General features: G+C 35.9%; 1 protein-coding gene across 1 annotated transcript in view; it reads left to right on the top strand.

The window, feature by feature from the left end:
* Window positions 1–20,523, top strand: part of MALRD1 (MAM and LDL receptor class A domain containing 1) — a 263,637-nt gene that overhangs the window by 58,850 nt on the left and 184,264 nt on the right. The window contains exons 15-19 of the mRNA XM_063323881.1: window positions 740–892; window positions 1,052–1,157; window positions 2,348–2,715; window positions 4,561–4,973; window positions 18,247–18,334. Of these exons, the coding sequence (XP_063179951.1) occupies window positions 740–892; window positions 1,052–1,157; window positions 2,348–2,715; window positions 4,561–4,973; window positions 18,247–18,334 (1,128 nt within the window). The remainder of the gene's footprint in view (window positions 1–739; window positions 893–1,051; window positions 1,158–2,347; window positions 2,716–4,560; window positions 4,974–18,246; window positions 18,335–20,523) is intronic.

The following is a 20,523-nucleotide window of genomic DNA, read 5'->3' as shown; positions in this document are numbered from 1 at the left end:
AGTGCATAAAAGAGAAATCTGATGATTCTTCATTTTAACATAATAAATATTTGTCAATTTACATTCATTCAGACATGACACCCTTCCACTCCTTTCTTTCCTTCATTTTGTATTATATACATTTTGTAAAATGTCAGCGCTCTTTTAAGCGTAGAATTGAAGAAAGCCGCTGAATATATTTTTCAAATCTCTTTCTCTACAGTAGTTTGTGTTTCAGAGATTTCCTCCTTCTACCGATATCATAGTCTCAGTAATGCCTGATATTTAACTTCATTCTTATAACTGGAGGATTTCGTTGTCATTATCGTACTTGCTGAAATTCAGGAAATAAGGGATTTTATTTCCTGCTCCAAAGTAGATTCCCTAAAAGATCTTGCAAAAGGCTTGTTACTGCTTTGTGTGCTCTGTGTTCCTGCTCTGTAAGATGAGGATCGTGAGGCCTGTTGTCAGCGCCTCCTTGCCTGCTTTGCGAGCTTTGGCTGCAGCGCCTTTAGGGGGAAGGACTTGTTTTACTGAATACGTTGCCTGTAACGATGGCTGATTGTTCCTGTGGGAATGCTCTTTTATCCGTTATGAAACAAATACCTCATCTTGTACTCTGTCTCCCCACACCCCTTTCGTAGACTTCTTCCTAGAACATCGGTGACATATTTAGAAACATTTTATTCCCTTTTCATACCACAAAGCTTGTTTAGTAATGTCACATACAGAGATAAAATGATGTCTCTCTCCTCATCAGCTGCTGTATGTGACTTTGAAAGAGAGAGCTGTGGTTGGACTGAAAGTGTAAATGCAGATGGCTTTGACTGGGTGAGAAGTTCCAGTAGTGCTCTTGCACCTGCTTTTCAGAAGCAAGCTCCTCCGCAGGATCACACCTACAACAAATCTGAAGGTAAGACAAGCCAAGCCTAGAAACAGGGAAGTGGTATAGATATACCTGCTCTTCAATCAGATTTAAAGTGGAGGCCATGAATGCTTTAAAAACCTTCGGAAACACTTTCTTTCTGCAGCCTGAAAAGGTTTTGTTTGTTTTTTTGTTTTATTTTGATAGGTCATTTTATGTTCATCCTGAAAAACAGCAGCAGCATTTCGCAAATAGCGCAGCTGCGAAGCCCAAAGTTCAGGCAAACTGGACCAAATTGCACATTGTCCTTTTGGTATGTAATCATTTATATTTAAAATTCATGGGTCACCTCACATTGATTCTCTTGGACTGAAACTGAGATTATAGTTTGCAATAGACACACCTTCCTCTACAGTATTTATTTCTTCATATTCTTTGATCATATAATCTTCATTATGAACAATATGCAGAAATAAGCCGAAACAATGGGAGAACAGAACTGAAACAGGGGATAACTTTGAGCAAAATTATATTAAAGGATTGTGTCTGCATATACATAGACAAATACCAGTCATTAAGTAAATTTGAAAGTGTTGTGGAATTTTGTTCAAGAACAGAAAAACATCCAAAAATCTAGTAGCTCCTGAGTTACCTACAATATCCAAAATCATCTTTAAGTGAAAGATCCAGTGCAAGAATTGGAGCTTTTCTTCCAATCCTTTCTTTATATACATAGAAAAACCCCAAAACTTTCTGTTGTTGTCATGTCTCTGTTTTTGTGCAATCTTGTCAAAGAGGGACAGAAAAAGTAAATCGTGATAATTTATTTACTAAAGTAAAAAGTGGCACTGCTTTTTAAATAAATGTTTGGCCTGACTATAATATTATTAAGTGCAGTTTACATTTGCCATAGTAAGAGGCAATGGCTTTTTGTCAGATACTCAAGAATTCAAGTTGGAGTATAGGTCCGGAAATTACAAGTTGTTGGTTCTGCTCCTGGTTCTGTTCCTGGTTTTGTTGCATGATTGCTCACCGAAATATTTATGATTTTTAAATGTTTTGAGATCCTCCAAAAATGCTGTGAAAATGCAGCATGTTAACAATAACTAACATAGATACAGGTGCTTTTGCATTCAGTAAGTGTTCTGTTTTTCCCTCCTGAAACCTTACAATTTTGTGTTGAATTAAATTCATTAAACACATATTATGCATCTGAGTGAGCAGTGCTCATTTCTTAATATGAAAGCAAATATTTCTTTTCAGTAGTGGGTTATAATTTAATTAAGTGTGCTTCTTCTCTCATAATCTTCAATTCTTGAAATGAGCCCTGGACTGATGCAGCAGCCTACCCTACCATTGTACAGAAAGTGGATTGAATTAGAGGTAAACTGGAAATAGGCATTGTGCACTTCCTATATTTCATGGAGCTATGACAGAAAAGCCTTTATACTTGATGTGGTCCATTCTCATTATTTGTACCCTTAACTGTTTTTATCATTTCAGGTATTACAATTATGGACAGTCAGTTGGAGCAGCAGAGATGCAATTGCTTGTGGATGGGCTGAAACAGCCTACTGTCCTTTGGAGGGCATATTACAACATGGGAAATCAATGGTTGAAGGCAGTCATTCAGCTTGGACGCCTTCCACGTCCTTTCCAATTATCACTTGATAAAATCAGTCTGGGTTTTTATGACGGCGTCTCAGCAATTGATGATATTACATTTGAAAATTGTGCTCTTCCACCTCCAGCATTAAGTTGTGAAGGTCCCGGTCGTTTCTGGTGCAGAGACACAAAAGCGTGTATTGACAGTTTATTGGTCTGTGATCTTGTGGATAACTGTGGGGATGGATCAGATGAAGACAACTGTAGTAAGTACTTTCCATCATTGCTTACTTTATGTCAAACCAAAACTTACTTGCCAAATTCAGCCCTGGAGTAAAAAAGCTCAGTACTGTTAAAGCCTATCAATGTCACAGCCAGTTATGATTCAACTGAATACAGTTACTGTTGAAACAGACTCCGAAAATTTTTAACTTGAATGCATATGATGAGTTACAACTGAGGATAAATGTAATTCAATCTCCGTTATTCGAGAGAGTCATATTTTCTTTAACTTTTGTAAAACGTACATATGCATTACAAGTTTATTTTAAAAGAGAGAATTCAAAGTCTGCCAGATGACTTAGGTTAACACGCTGTCTTTGATTATGCTGACGGAAGTACAGTGGAAGACCTATATGGACTGAGAGGAGTGTGCATCCTTTATCTTTTTATGACCTGTAACTCTTTCTACCTAGAAAATGTAAAAATATCTGTACTAGAAGACATTCATCATGCTGGGCATAATTGTTCCTTTCAGAGAAAGAACTTGTAAGAACTGAAGCGAACTATGGGTCATTCACATTTTTGACGTTCACCTTGCAGTGCTGAAGGTTGCTGTTGATGATTTTCTCCCCGAAGCATTCATTCATCAATTTTAAGAACTCAAGAACATTAATATAAAATAAAATTAACTAGCAGTTTCTTTATCACATTCTGAGGTAACTAAATTATGCAGATCTCAATGAGTTTGAGAAACAGGGGACACCTTACATGCTTGAGGGGACAGAAGCCTACACTGATATTTGCTGAATATCAACTTAAAACTGATCTGAATTTAAAAGAAAGTGAAAGCTTTTCGGCCTACCTCAGTTTTCCCACTTGTAAAATGTCTATCTTCTTAATAACCCATTTTTGAAGTTTATAGTAAAAAAGTATTATATGACTTGCAGTTTTAAACATCATAAAAAATGATAGCTTAATTAAAAAAAAGCAATTGGCTATTATGTCAGTTACTGTTTATGAAGAGCAGATGCAAAGATGAAATGCAAGTTTTCCACCTCTGATACGCCTTTTATTTTTTACATTGGAAGCAATTGGTCTAATCAATATATTTTGCCTTGGTGTCAAATAATAACGTGTATTGTGTTATAAATGCCACTCTTGACTTTAGCTTCGATAAAGCTACCAAGCTACTATTATTAAGAATAATAAAGACCCCATTTTTAGGGATTTTTTTTTTTTTAGGACAACCCATTTTTAGGACTACTTCTGTCATGCAAAAACATGTTAGGTCACTTATTACAAACACCTACAAGACTATCCTGTTGTTTATTTCATCCAATTAACCTCAGTTTTTAAAACCTTTGCTCAGTTAAATTTCAGTTAAAGAACCTTGCATGCTTTAATTATAAAAAATTCATAAAGTTAATAATTTTAATAACAAAATGTTCTTCACCATTCTGCTTATTCAATAAGTTTATTATGTACAGTTTGCCAGATATATATTGAAAGAGGAGGTAATTAAGTAAAAATTTATTTTATTTTATTTTATATTTTATTTTATTTTATTTTATTTTATTTTATTTTATTTTATTTTATTTTATTTTATTTTATTTTATTTTATTTTATTTTATTTTATTTTATTTTATTTTATTTTATTTTATTTTATTTTATTTTATTTTTTGTCCAGGCAAGTGTATATTTATTCTTCAGAGGTGAATTTTTGCAAGGAGAAGATATGTGTATTTCTTTATATTAGAAAGAAATTATCTCAAGAAGACAAAGATTTTTATTTTTTTTTCATTATGCTAGAAAGTTAATGAACGCATATTAAAACACAATTACCTTTTCTTTCTGCTTTCGCTTGACAGTCTGTTCTGTTTCGATTTCAGACCCTGACCTACAGTGTAACTTTGAAAACGGGCTGTGCAATTGGGAGCAGGACGTTGAGGATGACTTTAACTGGATGAGAATACAAGGCCCAACCCCCACGGTTAATACAGGCCCGTTGAAGGATCACACGACGGGCACGGCCAGGGGACACTACCTCTACATGGAATCCTCCGAGCCACACCAATTTCAAGATAAAGCAATTTTGCTTAGTCCTCTCTTCAGCCCTTCTGGCAACAGAACCTGCGTTTTCCGCTTCCATTATCATATGTTTGGAACGCAAGTTTACAAGCTGTCAGTCTTCCAGAGAACTGTGAGTAACACCAAGGGATGGCTGTTGTGGTACAAGTTTGGAAATCAAGGAAACAGATGGATCAGGCAGACACTCTACATCAGCAGCTTTAAGCCGTTTCAGGTATGATCCTTCTGGGTTGCGAAGTGCTTATTTGCTGCCATGTAAAACACTGCGAGTATGTAAATGACTGTGCAATCTCAAAGCTATTTCTAACTGTCTGATCAAATTGACTTTGAAATACATTTGTAGGGTTTTCCTGAGGAAATATGTCTGGAATATTTATTTTTTGTGGAATTTACTTTTCCCCCTAAAACACATGATTACAACGTTTTGAGTAGGAACATGGGGTATTTAAAGTAGGCGCTATTTTTGTTTTCAAGCATGTGGTGAAACAAAGTTATCTGAATCTGCTACGGAAGAGCTTGGCAAAATTTTGATTCATTCATGGAAAAAGGACTATTAAAAGGAATATCCTTTTCTATGCCTTATTTTTCCAGTGTTACATGTTAATCTTTCATTCTACTTCAGAAAAAATATCAGTTCAAAATATTTGGGTGCAATGCTAGGCCAACAGTCAAATATCATTTGGAGAAAGATATGATAATAGTAAGTCACAGCTACAAATCTTGATTTATTTTCTCACTTTTTAAAAATTGTGCGTGTTGTTTACATTTCACTATGTGTGAACTGTTTATTCTGGTTGGACTAATGAACCTGCAGGTTTATTAGAGAAGGCATTAGTTCACGTGACTGCCAACTGGTCACAAAATTAACTTAATTCCACCCCTCCGCCCCAGCCCCAAATATATTATAAAAAGAATCCCTTCCTTTTAAATCTGATATAAAGTAATATTTCCTTTAGACTGTCCCACATTTGTTTCCCAAAAGATTAGTTTTAGGTGGAGAGAAGGTCTAAATGTTACTTTTGGAGGAAAGGCCTTAATATTACTGCGATTGCATGGAGGCACCTGGAAGGATAGTGTTCATTTTTTGCAAAGACCCTTTATAGAAATATAAAAAAGTATCAACATAATGCTAACAATGAATAGCAAATCCCTCAAATTCACATTTTCAGTTTATTTACTGGCATGGGAAGCTGACTTCGGGAGCATATACACAATCGTACCTATACACTAACACTATTAGGAAAAGGAGGAGTTTGCAGACAAAAATTCAAAGCAGCCAAGAAAGATACTTGAGGACGCCTGGAAAGGCAGATCCCATTTTGAAAGTGGGGAATTCTATAGCTATGTAGGGCCTCTAATCGAATGCTCTGGCAGAAGACTTCTTTTGCTCATACTAGCTCCCACTAAATTTCAGAGTCTTAAATTTCTCAGTAAATCTTTTTTCTAGCTGCCATCAAACCGTGGCTGAAGTTTGTTGCTGTTACGTCGCATGTTTTACATCAGAATGTTAAATGTGACATCAGTGAGCAGAGCAGGAATAGCTGGATGAGTGAAAAGGGAAATGTAGAGGTAACTTTTTTAAATGAAAGGAATGCAGTTCTCTGAGACAAAATTAGGCATTTCTCTCAAATACTAAAGCTGACAAGTAACAAAAGCTATCCAAAATACATGTTTATAAAAATGTTCTGGCTTTAGTGATACAGAGTTTCTCTTTGAATCCAAACTGCTATGACACACAAATCTGCAAAGGATTTAAAAATCTGTAAGAAATTATACTTTTTTTTTTTGTACAAATTTTAGGTTAAGAATATATTCCTTTTAAAGATGTTCCTTTTTACTATATCAGACACTTGTTTCAACATGAAAAATAATAGGCTGATGAGTATACTTGTCATTTTAGTTGATCTACATTTATTTTAAACTCCCAGAGAAGTTTGCCTACAGATCTTTTCCTTAAAAGTACATTTGAAAAGGTAGTAAAATAACAATCTGTCCATGGTAGCCTACTTATATTGATGATGAATAGTGTTTGCTTTTATCTTCCTTGAATAATCATAATACTTGAAATAGTTTCTGCTCAGAAGAAAGGGCAAAGATTCTATTTTAATATCTCAGATAAATGTTGCTGTGTTAGCTGGCTCTCTTCATTCAAATTTCTGTGGATACAGAAAAAGGAAATGGGGATATCAAATGAACAGTGGCAAAATTCTGTGTTACAATCCTTTTGAGTAGTATAGTCTCCTTTTAGTCATGATGTAAATCACATATCTACAGTGTCAGCTATACGATACCTAGGGCAACTTTAATATATTGCAAATCATATTATTAAAAAAAAAAAAAAAAGAAAAAGAATGACCTTTGCCCCAATCCAATTCACTTTTTTCTCATCTACAATATGTATGTGTACCTCTGTAAACAAAGATGATTACATATATTTGATACTCCAAAGTATAAGTGATACATAAAGAAGTCTAATATTCTGTGATGATTTTATAATGATCAGTCTACATTTTTTAAGTTGTCTGTTATGAAACTTAAAAATGCAAATGCACTGTTTAAGTACAAATTAATTATCAATGCTATATTAAGTATAGATGCTAAAACTTCTAATACTTTGGGTATCATATATAAACCATTACATCTCTCTTCAAATGTAAAACTTTCTCCCTTGAAGTGTGAAAAACAAGGACCAAAATCAAGAGAAAATAAATAATGAAAATTTATTTAAAAATACTAGCTTATGGATGCTTATATGCAAAATAAAATTGCAATTCAGTGGATATAAAATGCATTTGATGTTTTCCTATTTTACAAGTGGTTAAGAAAAGTAAACAACCAAATCCTCTGTAATAATTTTGCTCTTATTATCAATTAGGTATTAGCTTAGAAAGTAATGGAATATTGATTGAAAATTAGAATGACACATTTGCTATGAATATAGAATAGCAACATGTTCTACAAATACAAGCCAACCTACTTTCTTCAGCTACTATTTTTAGCATATGTTGCACTATTTTGATGTTCTCAGTATAGAATCCAAATTGTTTGTATTTTAAGGGCCTGATTCTGAAACATGTGTGCCTGAGTATATTGATAATGGTGCAAATTAGATTTCTCAAGCTCCTGAACAGCATTTTAAACCAGATATAATGGTCTGGAATATGACCAAACATTGGAAGACAGACAGCTGAAGCACAGCGGATCCCTTTCCCTTTGATTTGTACATTGCTATTTGTACCTTTGAAACTCTAATATGTTGGTTTCGGGTATAGTGGTTGCACTATTTGTTGCTCATGACTTAAAACAAGACAATTTTATATATTCAAAAGTTTTGTCAGTTTTGGTAAAAAATACATTCTATCCTGAAAGGTACCTCTGTTTTGTAAAAGCAAAATGTGCCTTGTATCTTCACAGTCTTCTGATGTTCTGAATATCCCCATATCTTATTCAGGCTGACCTATCAAAGCATAAGTGCTGATCGGTCCTATTTCTGATATTCTCTTATAAAGGGCTTAGGTGGCATTTTACTGTGGGTTGTAAATGTATCAAAAAGAATTAACTTAGCTGTCTTCTAAAATCCTTTTGTCTTGCTTGGTGTTACATAGTATGGTGTGAATTGTCTCTTGCAGCTTCTGAGAGGTAGAAATGGTCAATACATCTGTAGGTACAGCTTTTTTGGTGGTTTTTTTTTTTTTGGTGGTTGTTGTTGTAAATCGTAGAATCCCAAGGGATTCCCACATGCCATCTCCCTTTTAAGTTCCTCATAGTATCTGATGCTGCAGCCACCTGGTGCTGAACTGGGAGACATTCCCTGTTACAGTCACTGAGCATCATTTCTAGATCAGAAAGCAGGAAACATCTTCGGGAATCACCAGGGTCCCCTTACCCTTGCAGACATGAAGCAATGAAGGGCAGCCTTCAGGAAGGCTTTGTTTTACTTTGCTACAACAGGATATTCACCAGGTGAAGCATTACAACTTCAGTCATCGGTCCCAACTTAAACAGACAGCCACCTTGGAAGTTTTACCCCTAACAGCCGTTAGTTGTCTGTTGAAGAGGAAGCCATGGGTCGCTTCCAAAAAAATCCCCGACAAAATAAACGTATTTCACAATACTTTGGATGAAAGATAAAATTAGTTCAGAAATTATTTTCTAAGTTAGTCACAGCACTAATAATGTATTATTTGTGATCTGTGACGATATCAGCAAATATAATATCAGTTGTATGGCCGTTCAAGTGGTAAGGGTGAAGTGTTAGTCATTATTAGTTCCGACACATGAATCCTCAAGTATACTTCTTGAATGGTGTTAAATCAAGAACCTACTTTATTTTTTAGCAGCAAAATTTGTCTAAAGACAGATAAGAATCTAGAGGAAGTTTTCTTCTTTTTGGAGACACTAGATTAAGGTGATTTGTCCTTTAACACATTCATTTAAATCTTCATTTTTCATCTTTTCTTTTCTATTATGGAGATATAGGGCATGTTATACTTTTTCTCTACAAAGATTTTCAAATTCAAATGCAAATTAGCTCACTCAGAACATGTTTTATTTTCAGTTACTCTTATCTTTTAGCCATAGAATTAGTTGTGGAGGCGCGTAATCACAGTTGGGTTTTTAACCTTCTAGGTTAACCTTATAGGGCTGCGTTAGGTTTTACTTAATTATACCCACCTACTTCTTATATTATGGTTTTGGTATAATCTTGACATAAGATGGGTTCAGTGTCAAATACATGAGTAGTAAATATATATTATTTGCATCCAGGCTCTTACCATTCATCTAAAAAGAGAGACAGGAAGGGATAAAAACCGTAATTAAGGTACTACTAGGTAGCTGGTCACAATCACATAAGCAGTACCTACCTTCTCACTCTCCCTTTTCATTCCTCAGTGAGATGAGATAGTGATTCTTCTTTGTGGATTCTGATGAGCTGTTCTGTAATAAGTGAAACAAGATCACAAAGCTCGCTCTGATTATTTCTTCAATTCTAGCTGTTTCTTGCAATTACTTTTCTGAGCAGATTGACATCCCCCCTCCATTTCTGTAATGAAAAACTCAGGGTTCTAGTGAAAAAAGGGCTTTTTGGCATAATTCTAATTTACAAACTATTTTTAAAGTGGTTTTCAGTTCTCTTAAAAAAAAAAAAAAGTCTGTGCTATGGCAAATTGTGAGGTTTCCGAATTTAATGTTTTTATTTCATGCATCTTTAGTGGTGATAATTATATTTCATACATAAATAATACAGCAGGACTTGTTATAGTAGACTAAATACCCTTTGTATCAATTTAAGAAAAAATAATGACTTGCTAGGCTTCCTCATCAGCTATAATATCCTTGAAGTAAGAAAATTTCAAATTTCACTTCTACATAACAAGCATCAGAACTATTGATATTACAGGTTCTAGATCTCATATCACATTTCATAGCATCCCTGAGAGAAATTTTCAGTGGGGTTTGTAACATCAGTGATTTTGTAGATCGACATAATTGTGGGAGTTTTTCAGTCTTTTCTTACCATTAACTGATAAGTGTCAGGTTGAAATTCTGGACTTATACTGGTGTACTCCAGAAAATGGAGCTGACCCAATTTAGCCATGTTCTACTTCTTGCATGCAGCTTTGCTGGTATAATGCACATACATTTTTATCACCCCAAAGAGAGGTACAATTTCCTAGTGTGAAAAGCAATGTGAGGAGACCGTGTTTCAGCCTGCCACAGTTGCATATCAGTACTTGCAGCTAGGTCTTATCCTTACTTGCAGTATTGTTAGAAGGAAACTGATTCTGAACAGTTTGTGCTCTTTCTTCTGTGTATCCTAGAAAACAAATCAAAATTATTGTGTATTTGCCCTAGGAACATTAAGCTGAAAAAAAGCCTGAAGTAGAAATATTTGACCCTTTCTAGAATACTTGAGTAAAGAGTGTTCCTCTTAGAAAGAGAGATGACTGAGGTGTAACAGAGAAACATCAAGTCAACACTGTGATCATTAATGATTTATCTGAATACAGAGAATGAGAGGTACTACGTGAACCTATTAGGCAACACAATCAAAAGAAAAAAAAAAAAAAGGAAATACTATTTTAGTATGGTCTGTTGTATGATTGCTGAGGGAGGTTTTGGGTGCATGTAAGTATGAGTGGAATCAATAAGTAACCTGGCAAATTATTGAAAGAAAAGTCTGTTAAGGGCTACTAGCATAACAATGAGGCTACAACCTCCCGCCAATGATATACTGTCAAGAATTTGGGAGCTACCAATTCATGCCTGTTTTGTTCCCAACGTGGATGTGGCAGTATTCCACTGGGAGACACACGCTGCAGTTAGCTGGACAGCTGACCTAACCTCTGGTACATCTGTCCTCATGCTATGAGGCTTTGTGCTGCCAACAGCTTTTGGTGCATCGAAAGGCTCACCCTTTTTGATATTCTAACTGTGATTTCAGATTTTCTGCAGTTGCTTTCACCCTTATTGAACTAGGTTTATTATTGTCAAGTGTTGTTAGCCTTCTGCCTTGATTTGATTGTCTGCTTGCTTCCTTGTTCAGGCCCTCATTTTCAGTGCATGCTGACATACCAGTAGGAGTTCCTTAATGTTTAGTTGGTCAGATACATATCTTTCATTAAATTCTGCTGTTGAAGCAGCTCTGAATTTATCAAGGACCTTTCTAAGATTTTTATTACACCTGTAATACCCACTTGTGATCATTTTTCTGTTATTGCTTTTGATCCATTCCCTGGTAGTGATTTTCACTACCATGTCATCCTGGATTTCCACTCTAGTAACAGCTTCAGTTTCAACTTTCAATTTGTCATTCCTCATCTTCCTTCTCCTACTCTCCTTTGCACTTTCCCTAATAATCTGATGAGATGAAGTATTCAGCGATTCTCTTTTTCTTTTTTTTTTTTTTTTTTCCCCATTAAAGGTTACCACATGCTTCTGCTGCTGCTTCTCCAATTTTACTCCACATACATGGATATCCAGCCATATTTGCTGGAGCTTGGTAGCTTTCTTTCTGGGCACTAACTATTTTTCTTCCTCTCTGATCTGTGTGTTGACTTGTTTCATCCCTGATACCTGCTTGCATGTTGCACATTACCCTGGTTTTCATACTTACATTGTGCTATTGATTTCTGACCTGTTTATAGTCATCATTCTCAGTTTTATTTTCACTGTGGAAATGTAAAGCCTGCGGTTGCTGGCTGACCTGTACAATTTGGTATGCAGTTGCCTCTGAGCAATTGTTTATTAATTGGCCAATAGATTAATATAGGCAGGGAAGTGCTACCCACATTTTCTAATCCTTCATTGATGTAGACTCACAGAATCACAGAATAGTTTGGGTTGGAATGGACCTTTAAAGATCATCCAGTTGTGCCATCAGCAGTTGCTGGCCCAAAAGTTTTCATAAAAATTGAAAAGAAAACTGTTCATGTCTTCTCTCAGGATACTCCTTAGCTCAGCATGAAGGAATTGCCTTAGTAGTAAGCACTGCATAGACCGGATACAAGTCTGTCCATGAAAGTCCTATCCAGGCTTCTCTGGATAGAGATGTGGAGATGTCTTTATTCAGCCCTTGACATCTTGACATCTTCCAGGGTACAAGAGAGAGGGACAAAAGTACTCAGGTCATAAGAAGCCACCCTGGTAAATGTAGGACACATCTTTTACAACAGTAAGGCCCAGGAATGTGACATAGCGACACAGCCAGAATCCTGTAATTTTATTATATATTTACTTATTTATTTTTAATATCTGAGGAAATGGTGGTTGGGAGCAAGAAAGAAAGGATCTATGTAGTGCATAAGTGAATATGTGTGTAAGCTGCTGAACCTGCATACGCCTGTCATGGAAGGTCACCCAAGCAGCAAAACACTTATGGTAAAGGAGTGATGACGAGATTCCATCTGAAAGTAGTCCAGGGTACAATAATATGATTACAGCCAATAAAGGCTGATCATGTAAAAACACCACCATCAGCCTTGCCGCTGATTTGCTATTCACATATGACAGCTCACCTACTTTCTCTTGTATGCATCCTCGTCAAAAGAGCCTATCAGTTAGATCCAGCCTTTGAATCCTTAAACTGCCTGCATAATTAAGAAGGCGGCTATCGGAAATGACTAATGCTCTAAAAAAAAAAAAAAACCAAACCCTAAATTTATACAGGAACAATGAGGGGTTTTGTACCTTAGATGTGGGAGAAAATTTACAGTACCTTTTGGGGTTTTTTTTGGACTAGATTTGGTGTTGCTCAGTTAACCATGGATGTTTTAGTGTTGTCTTTGAGCATATCCTTATCTGTCAAGTATTTTCATCACTTAGTGATTTTTAACTAAATAAAAAAATATCATTATCCATCCTCTTTATAGAAAGAAAACATTTACATTTTTAATATTGCAAAAAGCAGAATTGCTAAAGGATATAAATGCATTTTTGGGCCCCTGTAGCCAACTGAACAGAAATTAAATTAATTTTGAGACTGAAAAATATCTTCAGATTTAAAGAGGGTTTCTTTCTACTTTTCTGTGTCTTCTGTGACTTTGGGGTTTTGTTTTGGTTTTATTTTTTTAACACTTCATATTTTCCATCTGGGTTGCTTTTGAAAATAATATCATTCTGCCATGATCTTTTGAAATAGAGGAGACTTTTGTAAATCTTTGCAGATGAAGTCAAAACTAACCGTGACCTTAAATTGGATTAATTATAACTTTATCATTATAATTACTAGATAGATGCTTCCCAAGTGGGCAGGCTAACCATGTTGTTTTATAAAGCTAGAATCTCAGAAATTTTTAGACACTGACTATATAGTACTTGTGCAAAAATTCTTCCAATGTTAATATTAAAGAATGAATGAATTAGAGAATGAACTTCTCTTGAGTGAAGTTTTGTGGCCTTAATACAGCAAAGTACTGACTCCCAGAATAAGTAAACAGTTATTAGTATTATGCTTGTCATCAGTCTCACCAACATCAGTGAAGAGTCTGAAACAGGATAGAAATGTGATTCTTCCCTGCACTTCAGAGAAATGCTTGAAAAAACATCATAAATCAGCATGAGGGTTCACAGGCCTATAGTGAAGTGTGAGAAAGTGCTTTACTGAGCTAGAACTAGTGTTTTTCAGTATCTTGTAAAACCAAACACTATAAAACATCAAATATTTGACACAAGATTTTTCATATGTGATGTGTATATGCTTAAGATCATTGGTAAGAATTCATTTGGACTCGTGTTTGAAGACATTTGAAGTCTTGAGATGTTAACTTCTAATGCATTTTAGATGGACACAAAAGGAAAGGGCTGGTAGGTTTTGAAGAGGGGCAGTGGAATCTTGAGCTTTTCTACGTGTATTGTTAAAAAGTTGTGGTGACCTAATGTTGATAATCTTTCCAGCAGCTGAGGGTCTCTCTCCACTTGTGCTTGTTTTTGGGGGCAGAAGGGCTCCACACTATGTGTAGTAGCCCTGATTGTCCAGTCGTTCCCTCCATGAGGGGGAAAGCTGGAACATGCCGTGGCACCCCTTCTGCCAGTACACTCAGATTTTTTTACTTTTTTTTCCCCAAGAGAAACTATGGTGCGGAAGGTACAGAGAAAAAGTTCAGTGCCGTGTAGTCAGGATGCAACTACTGGACACCTAGACGAGAGATCTGGGAAACGGTCTCAGGTCCCACAGTGCCTACTCCTTTGATGGCAGCTGAGGAAGCAGAGACACAAAACCAGGGATGAATAAATTACCGTGTTTGGACTCACTTATCAAAGAAGCCAATACGTCTTATTTGACGTGAACTAATAAATCAGGAGGTCAAATTAAATCTAAATTTCTCAGACTTTTTTTAAATCACATTTTTTTCTGAAAAAAAATGTGTGTTCGCTCAGTAAATAGTTTCCCTTTTCTATGAACTTCTTGGCATATCCCTATAGGAATATGTTCATGTGTTCTTGAAAAAAAACCATCCTACTGTGAAGACTTATTGTGACATGACTGTTGATGAAGGTATTTTGATAAAAAGGAGTTTTGTAGCAAGAAATTTTGATACAGATTTCACACAATTTGTGGTTTTATGGCTTGTTTATCTGTAATTACAAAAGTTCCATCATATCATAAGAAATTGGTTACTTGGCGAAAGTTCTGTCAGTTATTCATACTATTATCCACTTGTGTGGTTGTTCTTTCCTCTTCAAACCAAATCACATGGTTTCTTGCCAGAAATAATCATAGCAAACCTAGTCAAAATAGCATGCTCTGACTACTAATAAAGTCCCTAAGTAACACAACTGACACTTCCTGTGACAAATCTGAGATATTGTTTGGCTATATTATTAGGTAAATACTTCATAACTGATATCACTATTTCCTAGACATTTAGAAATTTTCAGAATTTTGGATACCTCACAATTCCAATCTAGTTTAAACTATGATTGTATGGAAATTAAGATTTTATTTTGCTAACCTTCAGTGGGATTTGGCTAGTGACAGAAACGTACAGAACAGTATTACCCATTGTAATTCCTCTACTAACACTTGTCATAGTGTTCCTTCACCCTTCAAAAACCTATTTTATTCAAAATCTTAAGGGATAAATCCTTTTCTGTATATAGAGAGTCATTCTAATACGTACATGCTTTTCATCAAGTTTTTTTCCCTGTTTTTTATGTAACATACCTTTTGCTACCTTTATAGATTTCATTGAGACTGGATCTCTAGAGTTCTGAAAACTGGAGAAATTGGGAACTACTTATTCTCATTCAAATAATAAATGAGATGTGAAATGAGCTTCATGGTAGACGAGTTCCCTCGAGGTTGTTTAATAATAGCTTATGAAGTTTGCAGAATTTCAGCTGGCAAATTAATTTAAGCGGTCAGTGTTTAACCACAGCTGCAGAGAGACTAAGTTTTGTACTGCAGCCCTAACTCATAAATTGGTCCTATTTTCAGTTTTAAGTCTGTACCTTTGTTACATTTTCTCTATTACTGCATTCATGCTATATGCCAAAGTGTCAGAGTCTCCAAGTACATAAATAAATAAAAAAAAACCAATTTGCGTGGGGAGATTTTAAGGAATACAATCCTAATCGTCGTCATAACAATAAAGAGGTTCTCTGAATTGAATTTCCCCTGCAGAACTGTGTCCTGCCACTTCTGTCTTTGGATATTTTTATGCCCTTAAAAGTATTCCTTCTTAAGGTGTGGAAGTGCAACATCCTCTAGAGACAGTTTTGTGGAAGACGATACATAAGGATGGCCTCAGACCATGTGAATGTCATGGCAGGGGAGACGGGTATAGGGAGCTGTGAGGAGAAAAGCCCCTTGACCTACTGGTTAACATTCCACAGAAGAATAGTGTAGTTTGGAGGGGGGTTGGGTTTTTCTTAGTAATAACTGTGTAAGTTGAGTTAACAAATCCTTTGCCTCTTCATCTGAATTTTAGCTCATTTATAAGTAATTAATTTTGAGTAGTTAATCATTCATGCTTTGAAAACAAAGCCAAAATTTTATTTAAACTGCTGTGTGTTTGCCAGTCAAAATTACACTCAAAGGAATTTTGTCATTTTGGAATAATAGGTTTTCTTACGTGGCAATTCCAAGTGATAGATGTCTTGATTTGTCCTGTTTCTAAGCATTTTTATGCTATTGGTACCAGTACTGTAGCATTGCCCCATTTTAACCTAAACAAGAAACAAAAGATTGGAGTACTATTGTAAAGAATATTTGTGGATATTCTGAGGGAAAAATAAGAATCCCATACTGAGATGAGAGCAGCAAGAAATAATGCTATCATTTCTGGTTGTCGTTCACATTAGATACATTTTATGCTAAAATAACCCATCTTTAGCATATCCATACTAAGGTACATATATCCATCTTTTTTTAGCATACTCATTTATTTTGTCTAATGGACATAATCTATAAATGAAGACTAATCATTTTTATTTACCCCGGTGGTATCAGCATCAGCAATAAATTTGCTATCCACATTCAACTTCAGAGTAGCAGAAATAAATTTGTCAGCGTTAACATATTAAGACGGATGTTATTCTCTTACTTTTACAGTGTTCAGGCCATTCCTTGCACCTTTTAAATATTATTTCCTCCTGTTACATGTTAATAAATTTCAAGTGTGACTTATAAAAGCTCTGCTTACCAGGTGAGCAATGGTTCTTAGTGTGTAGATGAATTCTCTTATTTCCCTCAAGTTACTGAGTAGCTTGTTTAATACACAGTGCTGATTTCTGAAACTGGAAATCCTTTACAGGACTTCATTTACTATAGGACAAAGAAATACTGAAATTTGAAATGCAAGCATATATTTTTGAAATTATATTTGATGTGAGGATGTTTCCAGAATATCAATGATATTTGATCAAAAGAATTGAGACACATATCTACACAGAATTGCTTTACATCTTCGAGTAAGGAGCAGTGCTTCATTACCTGTTGAAAATAAGCTGTCTTTGCAAAGAAAATTGCAAATAAGTAAATCACAACAAAAACATTAGATCTAACAATACTGTGAAGCGGTATTGCAACATTTTTGCAACTATTCATACTCCATTCCTTTATAGGAGTTGTCTATTGAACTGACGAACGAACAGTGAAAAATGCATTTGAAATTTTATGCAGCATTCCAGAATAATCTGGAAGTTTGAGTGTGTGTGTGTGTGTGTGTAAGATGTGACATAAGTATTTAAAAAAAAAATAAATCAAAGAAATAACTTTAACATTTGAACCCCACTGGATCAGCAAAACCATTTATTTATATTTTTTAAAATGTATGGTTTGAGGAGGGTTTATTTTTTATCAATAGGAATTTATAGATTAGTTAAATTAAGAAAATTCTTACTAAATCTTTCCCTAATCACTTGCTTGGATTTTTACCATTCAGCAGCAGTCAGAAGAAAAGAGGATTATTCAGTCACCCAGAGAGTATTTTACAAATGCTAACGTCTCCCACTCCTTGACAGTAGACAATAACAAGAAAGCAAGCATATACAGCATTGGCAACTCTAATAAAATAGAATATTTTTCTTTATAAGGTTTCATAGCACATCTCTAACCTGCTTAATTGTTTTCATCACAGTTAGATTTGTGTAAGGGTATATAATTTATTCACATGAATATTATTATAGTTAATCATGATTAATGTTATTACAATAAGTACCCAAGGAGCTAATCATAATATGCCACTTATGATAACGTCTTGCCATAATTTTATATCACAATGATGTTTCAGTGGATTTGCACGATTGTGAAGCCAACCATTCTGTTATAGTTCACTGTGATTAATGTGACCACCAGTGAAAGCTGATAATAATGTCTTTTTCGTAAAGTGCCACTAAATAGAATATATCCCCTACAATGAACTTAATCTCATTTGAAGTGAAATGTGGTAAATGACTCCTCTGTCAATTCATAAGAAATATTTAGTGAGAAGTGGAAGTTTACTACACACCAAAAAATTGTTTTGTTATTCTTGTTTCCCTAGATCTTGGTGAAAGGTATCGTAGGAGATGGTTTCACTGGAGACATTGGACTTGATGACATGTCTTTTCTAGGCTGTACGCTTTATAATGGTAAGAACAGAGATAAAGTGTACATCTCCTAGCTGTGAGCTGACTCTTTGCTGTAATTTGTAAATATTGCTACCGGAAAAGCAAAAACCTGATCAAACTGTGACTCATGCCTGACAAGGAAAGCCAGACTTGTTTCCTTGCTTTTCAGACCCTCATATCCAGCCATCAGCACAAAATAGTTTCTGCTGTGCAGGTAAAGTCCAAAAGACCCTCGGTAAGAAGCGTGCAGCCTCCAAACTGCTTGAGATCTTGATTCCTAGAAGCAAAAAGAAACTTCCTTCAGTTTAAAACCATTACCCCTCGTCCTATCACTACAGGCCCTGATAAAGAGTCCCTCTCCACCTTTTCTGTAGGTCCTCTTTAAGTACTGGAAGGCCACTATAAGATCTCCCCGGAGCCTTCTCTTCTCCAGGCTGAACAACCGCAACTCTCTCAGCCTGTCTTCATAGGAGAGGTGCTCCAGCCCTCTAATCATTTTTGTGGCCCTCCTCTGGACTTACTTCAACAGGTCCACGTCCTTCTTATGTTGGGGATTCCAGAGCTGGACGCAGTACTCCAGGTGGGGTCTCATGAGAGAAGAGTAGAGGGGCAGAATCACCTCCCTCGAAGGCTGGCCATGCTTCTTTTGATGCAGCCCAGGATGTGGTTGGCTTTCCAGACAGTGAAAGCACATTGCTGGCTTGTGCTGAGCTTCTCATCAATCAAAACCCCCAAGTCCTTCTCCTCAGGGCTGCTCTCAATCCATTCTTTGACCAGCCTGTGCATGTGGCTTGGGATTGCCCCAACCCACATGCTGGACCTTGCACTTGCCTGGTTGAATTTCATGAGGTTACATGGGCCCGCTTCTGAAGCCTGTCCAGGTCCCTCTGGATGGCATTCCTTCCCTCCAGTGTATCAACCGCCCCACACAGCTTGGTGTCATTGACAAACTTGCTGAGGGTGCACTCAATCCCACTGTCCATGTTGCCAAGATGTTAAATAGTACCAGGACCAGTACTGACCCCTGAGGACACCACTGGCCACTGCTTGCCACTTGGACATTGAGCCATTGACTACAACTCTTAGGGTTCAGCCATACAGCCAATACCTTGTCCACAGAGTGGTCTATCCATCAAATCCACTTCTCTCCAATTTAGAGACAAGGGTGTTTTGTGGGACAGTGTCAGATGTCTTGCACAAGTCCAGGTAGATGATGTCAATAATTCTCAATGTTTTTACTGTGCCAACTGCTCTCACGTTACAGTGCACAAACAGTTCAGATGATAGAACAGCCTGCCCTCAGAAGTCATTGCTACCTAGGGCAGTAGAATGTCTACAGAATTGTAACATATTATGTCCCAAAATACATGTACTTCAAGACACAGATTCCAGACTTGTCATTTCATCACAGAAGGGATTTTAAGAGCACTGGCGTTAGCTGCAGAAGGCATTACAGTGTTATATATGGTGTGACAGTTGATGTACAGTCATAATAGGGCTGTAGAACAGCAAATAACTTAGGACAGTGTCTGAAAATTAGCATCCTAACACTAACTAAAAAATCCTGGTGCAAATGCATTTTATTCTGCTACTTCAAAAATTTCTTGTAGATATGATTAGGTCTACTAGGAATATCAAGTGCATATGGCATGTTTCTTCTGCAGGTAATTATCTCACATTTTACCAAGTTTATATAGTGTACAACGTTCATTATAAAATTTTGAATATAAAGGTTTTTTTGTAAATACTCAGCTAATATGCAATGCCTTATATTCGAGGAAGAAAAGCTAATAAAAAAATTCCTACATGTTTACAAATGAGGTATGAAAAAAAAAGTTTTACAAATAAACAAGAAGTTGCAAAGTACAGAGAGTCAGTGTTTAAAAGGTCGTAAATAAGAAAAAAAAGCTCATTTTTTGTGGAAAGATAAAACAAAAATACTCAAGTATAATGGCAGACAGAGCTGAATAGGAAACAGGTTTTGTGTTCTGTACATTTTTAAAAACGCTTTTAGTATTGGGAGTAGTTTTTGAGAACTTTTCAGGGTCCCGCCTCTATTTTCTTTCCTTCACATCATGAAAAATCCCAACAAGCAAAAAGGAGTCAAAGAGAACAATCTGCAAAATAGTCAATAGCTATGGCATATTTCACCATATTTAATGCAAGTTGGATCAGGGAAAAAAAGCCGGACTCCCACTTCCCTGAACCTT

The sequence above is a fragment of the Chroicocephalus ridibundus genome, chromosome 2 (genome assembly GCF_963924245.1).
Source record: "Chroicocephalus ridibundus chromosome 2, bChrRid1.1, whole genome shotgun sequence".
NCBI classification, from domain to species: Eukaryota; Metazoa; Chordata; class Aves; order Charadriiformes; family Laridae; genus Chroicocephalus; species Chroicocephalus ridibundus.
Note: the sequence above shows the minus strand (reverse complement) of the source record. Positions and strands in the feature narration are given on the sequence as shown.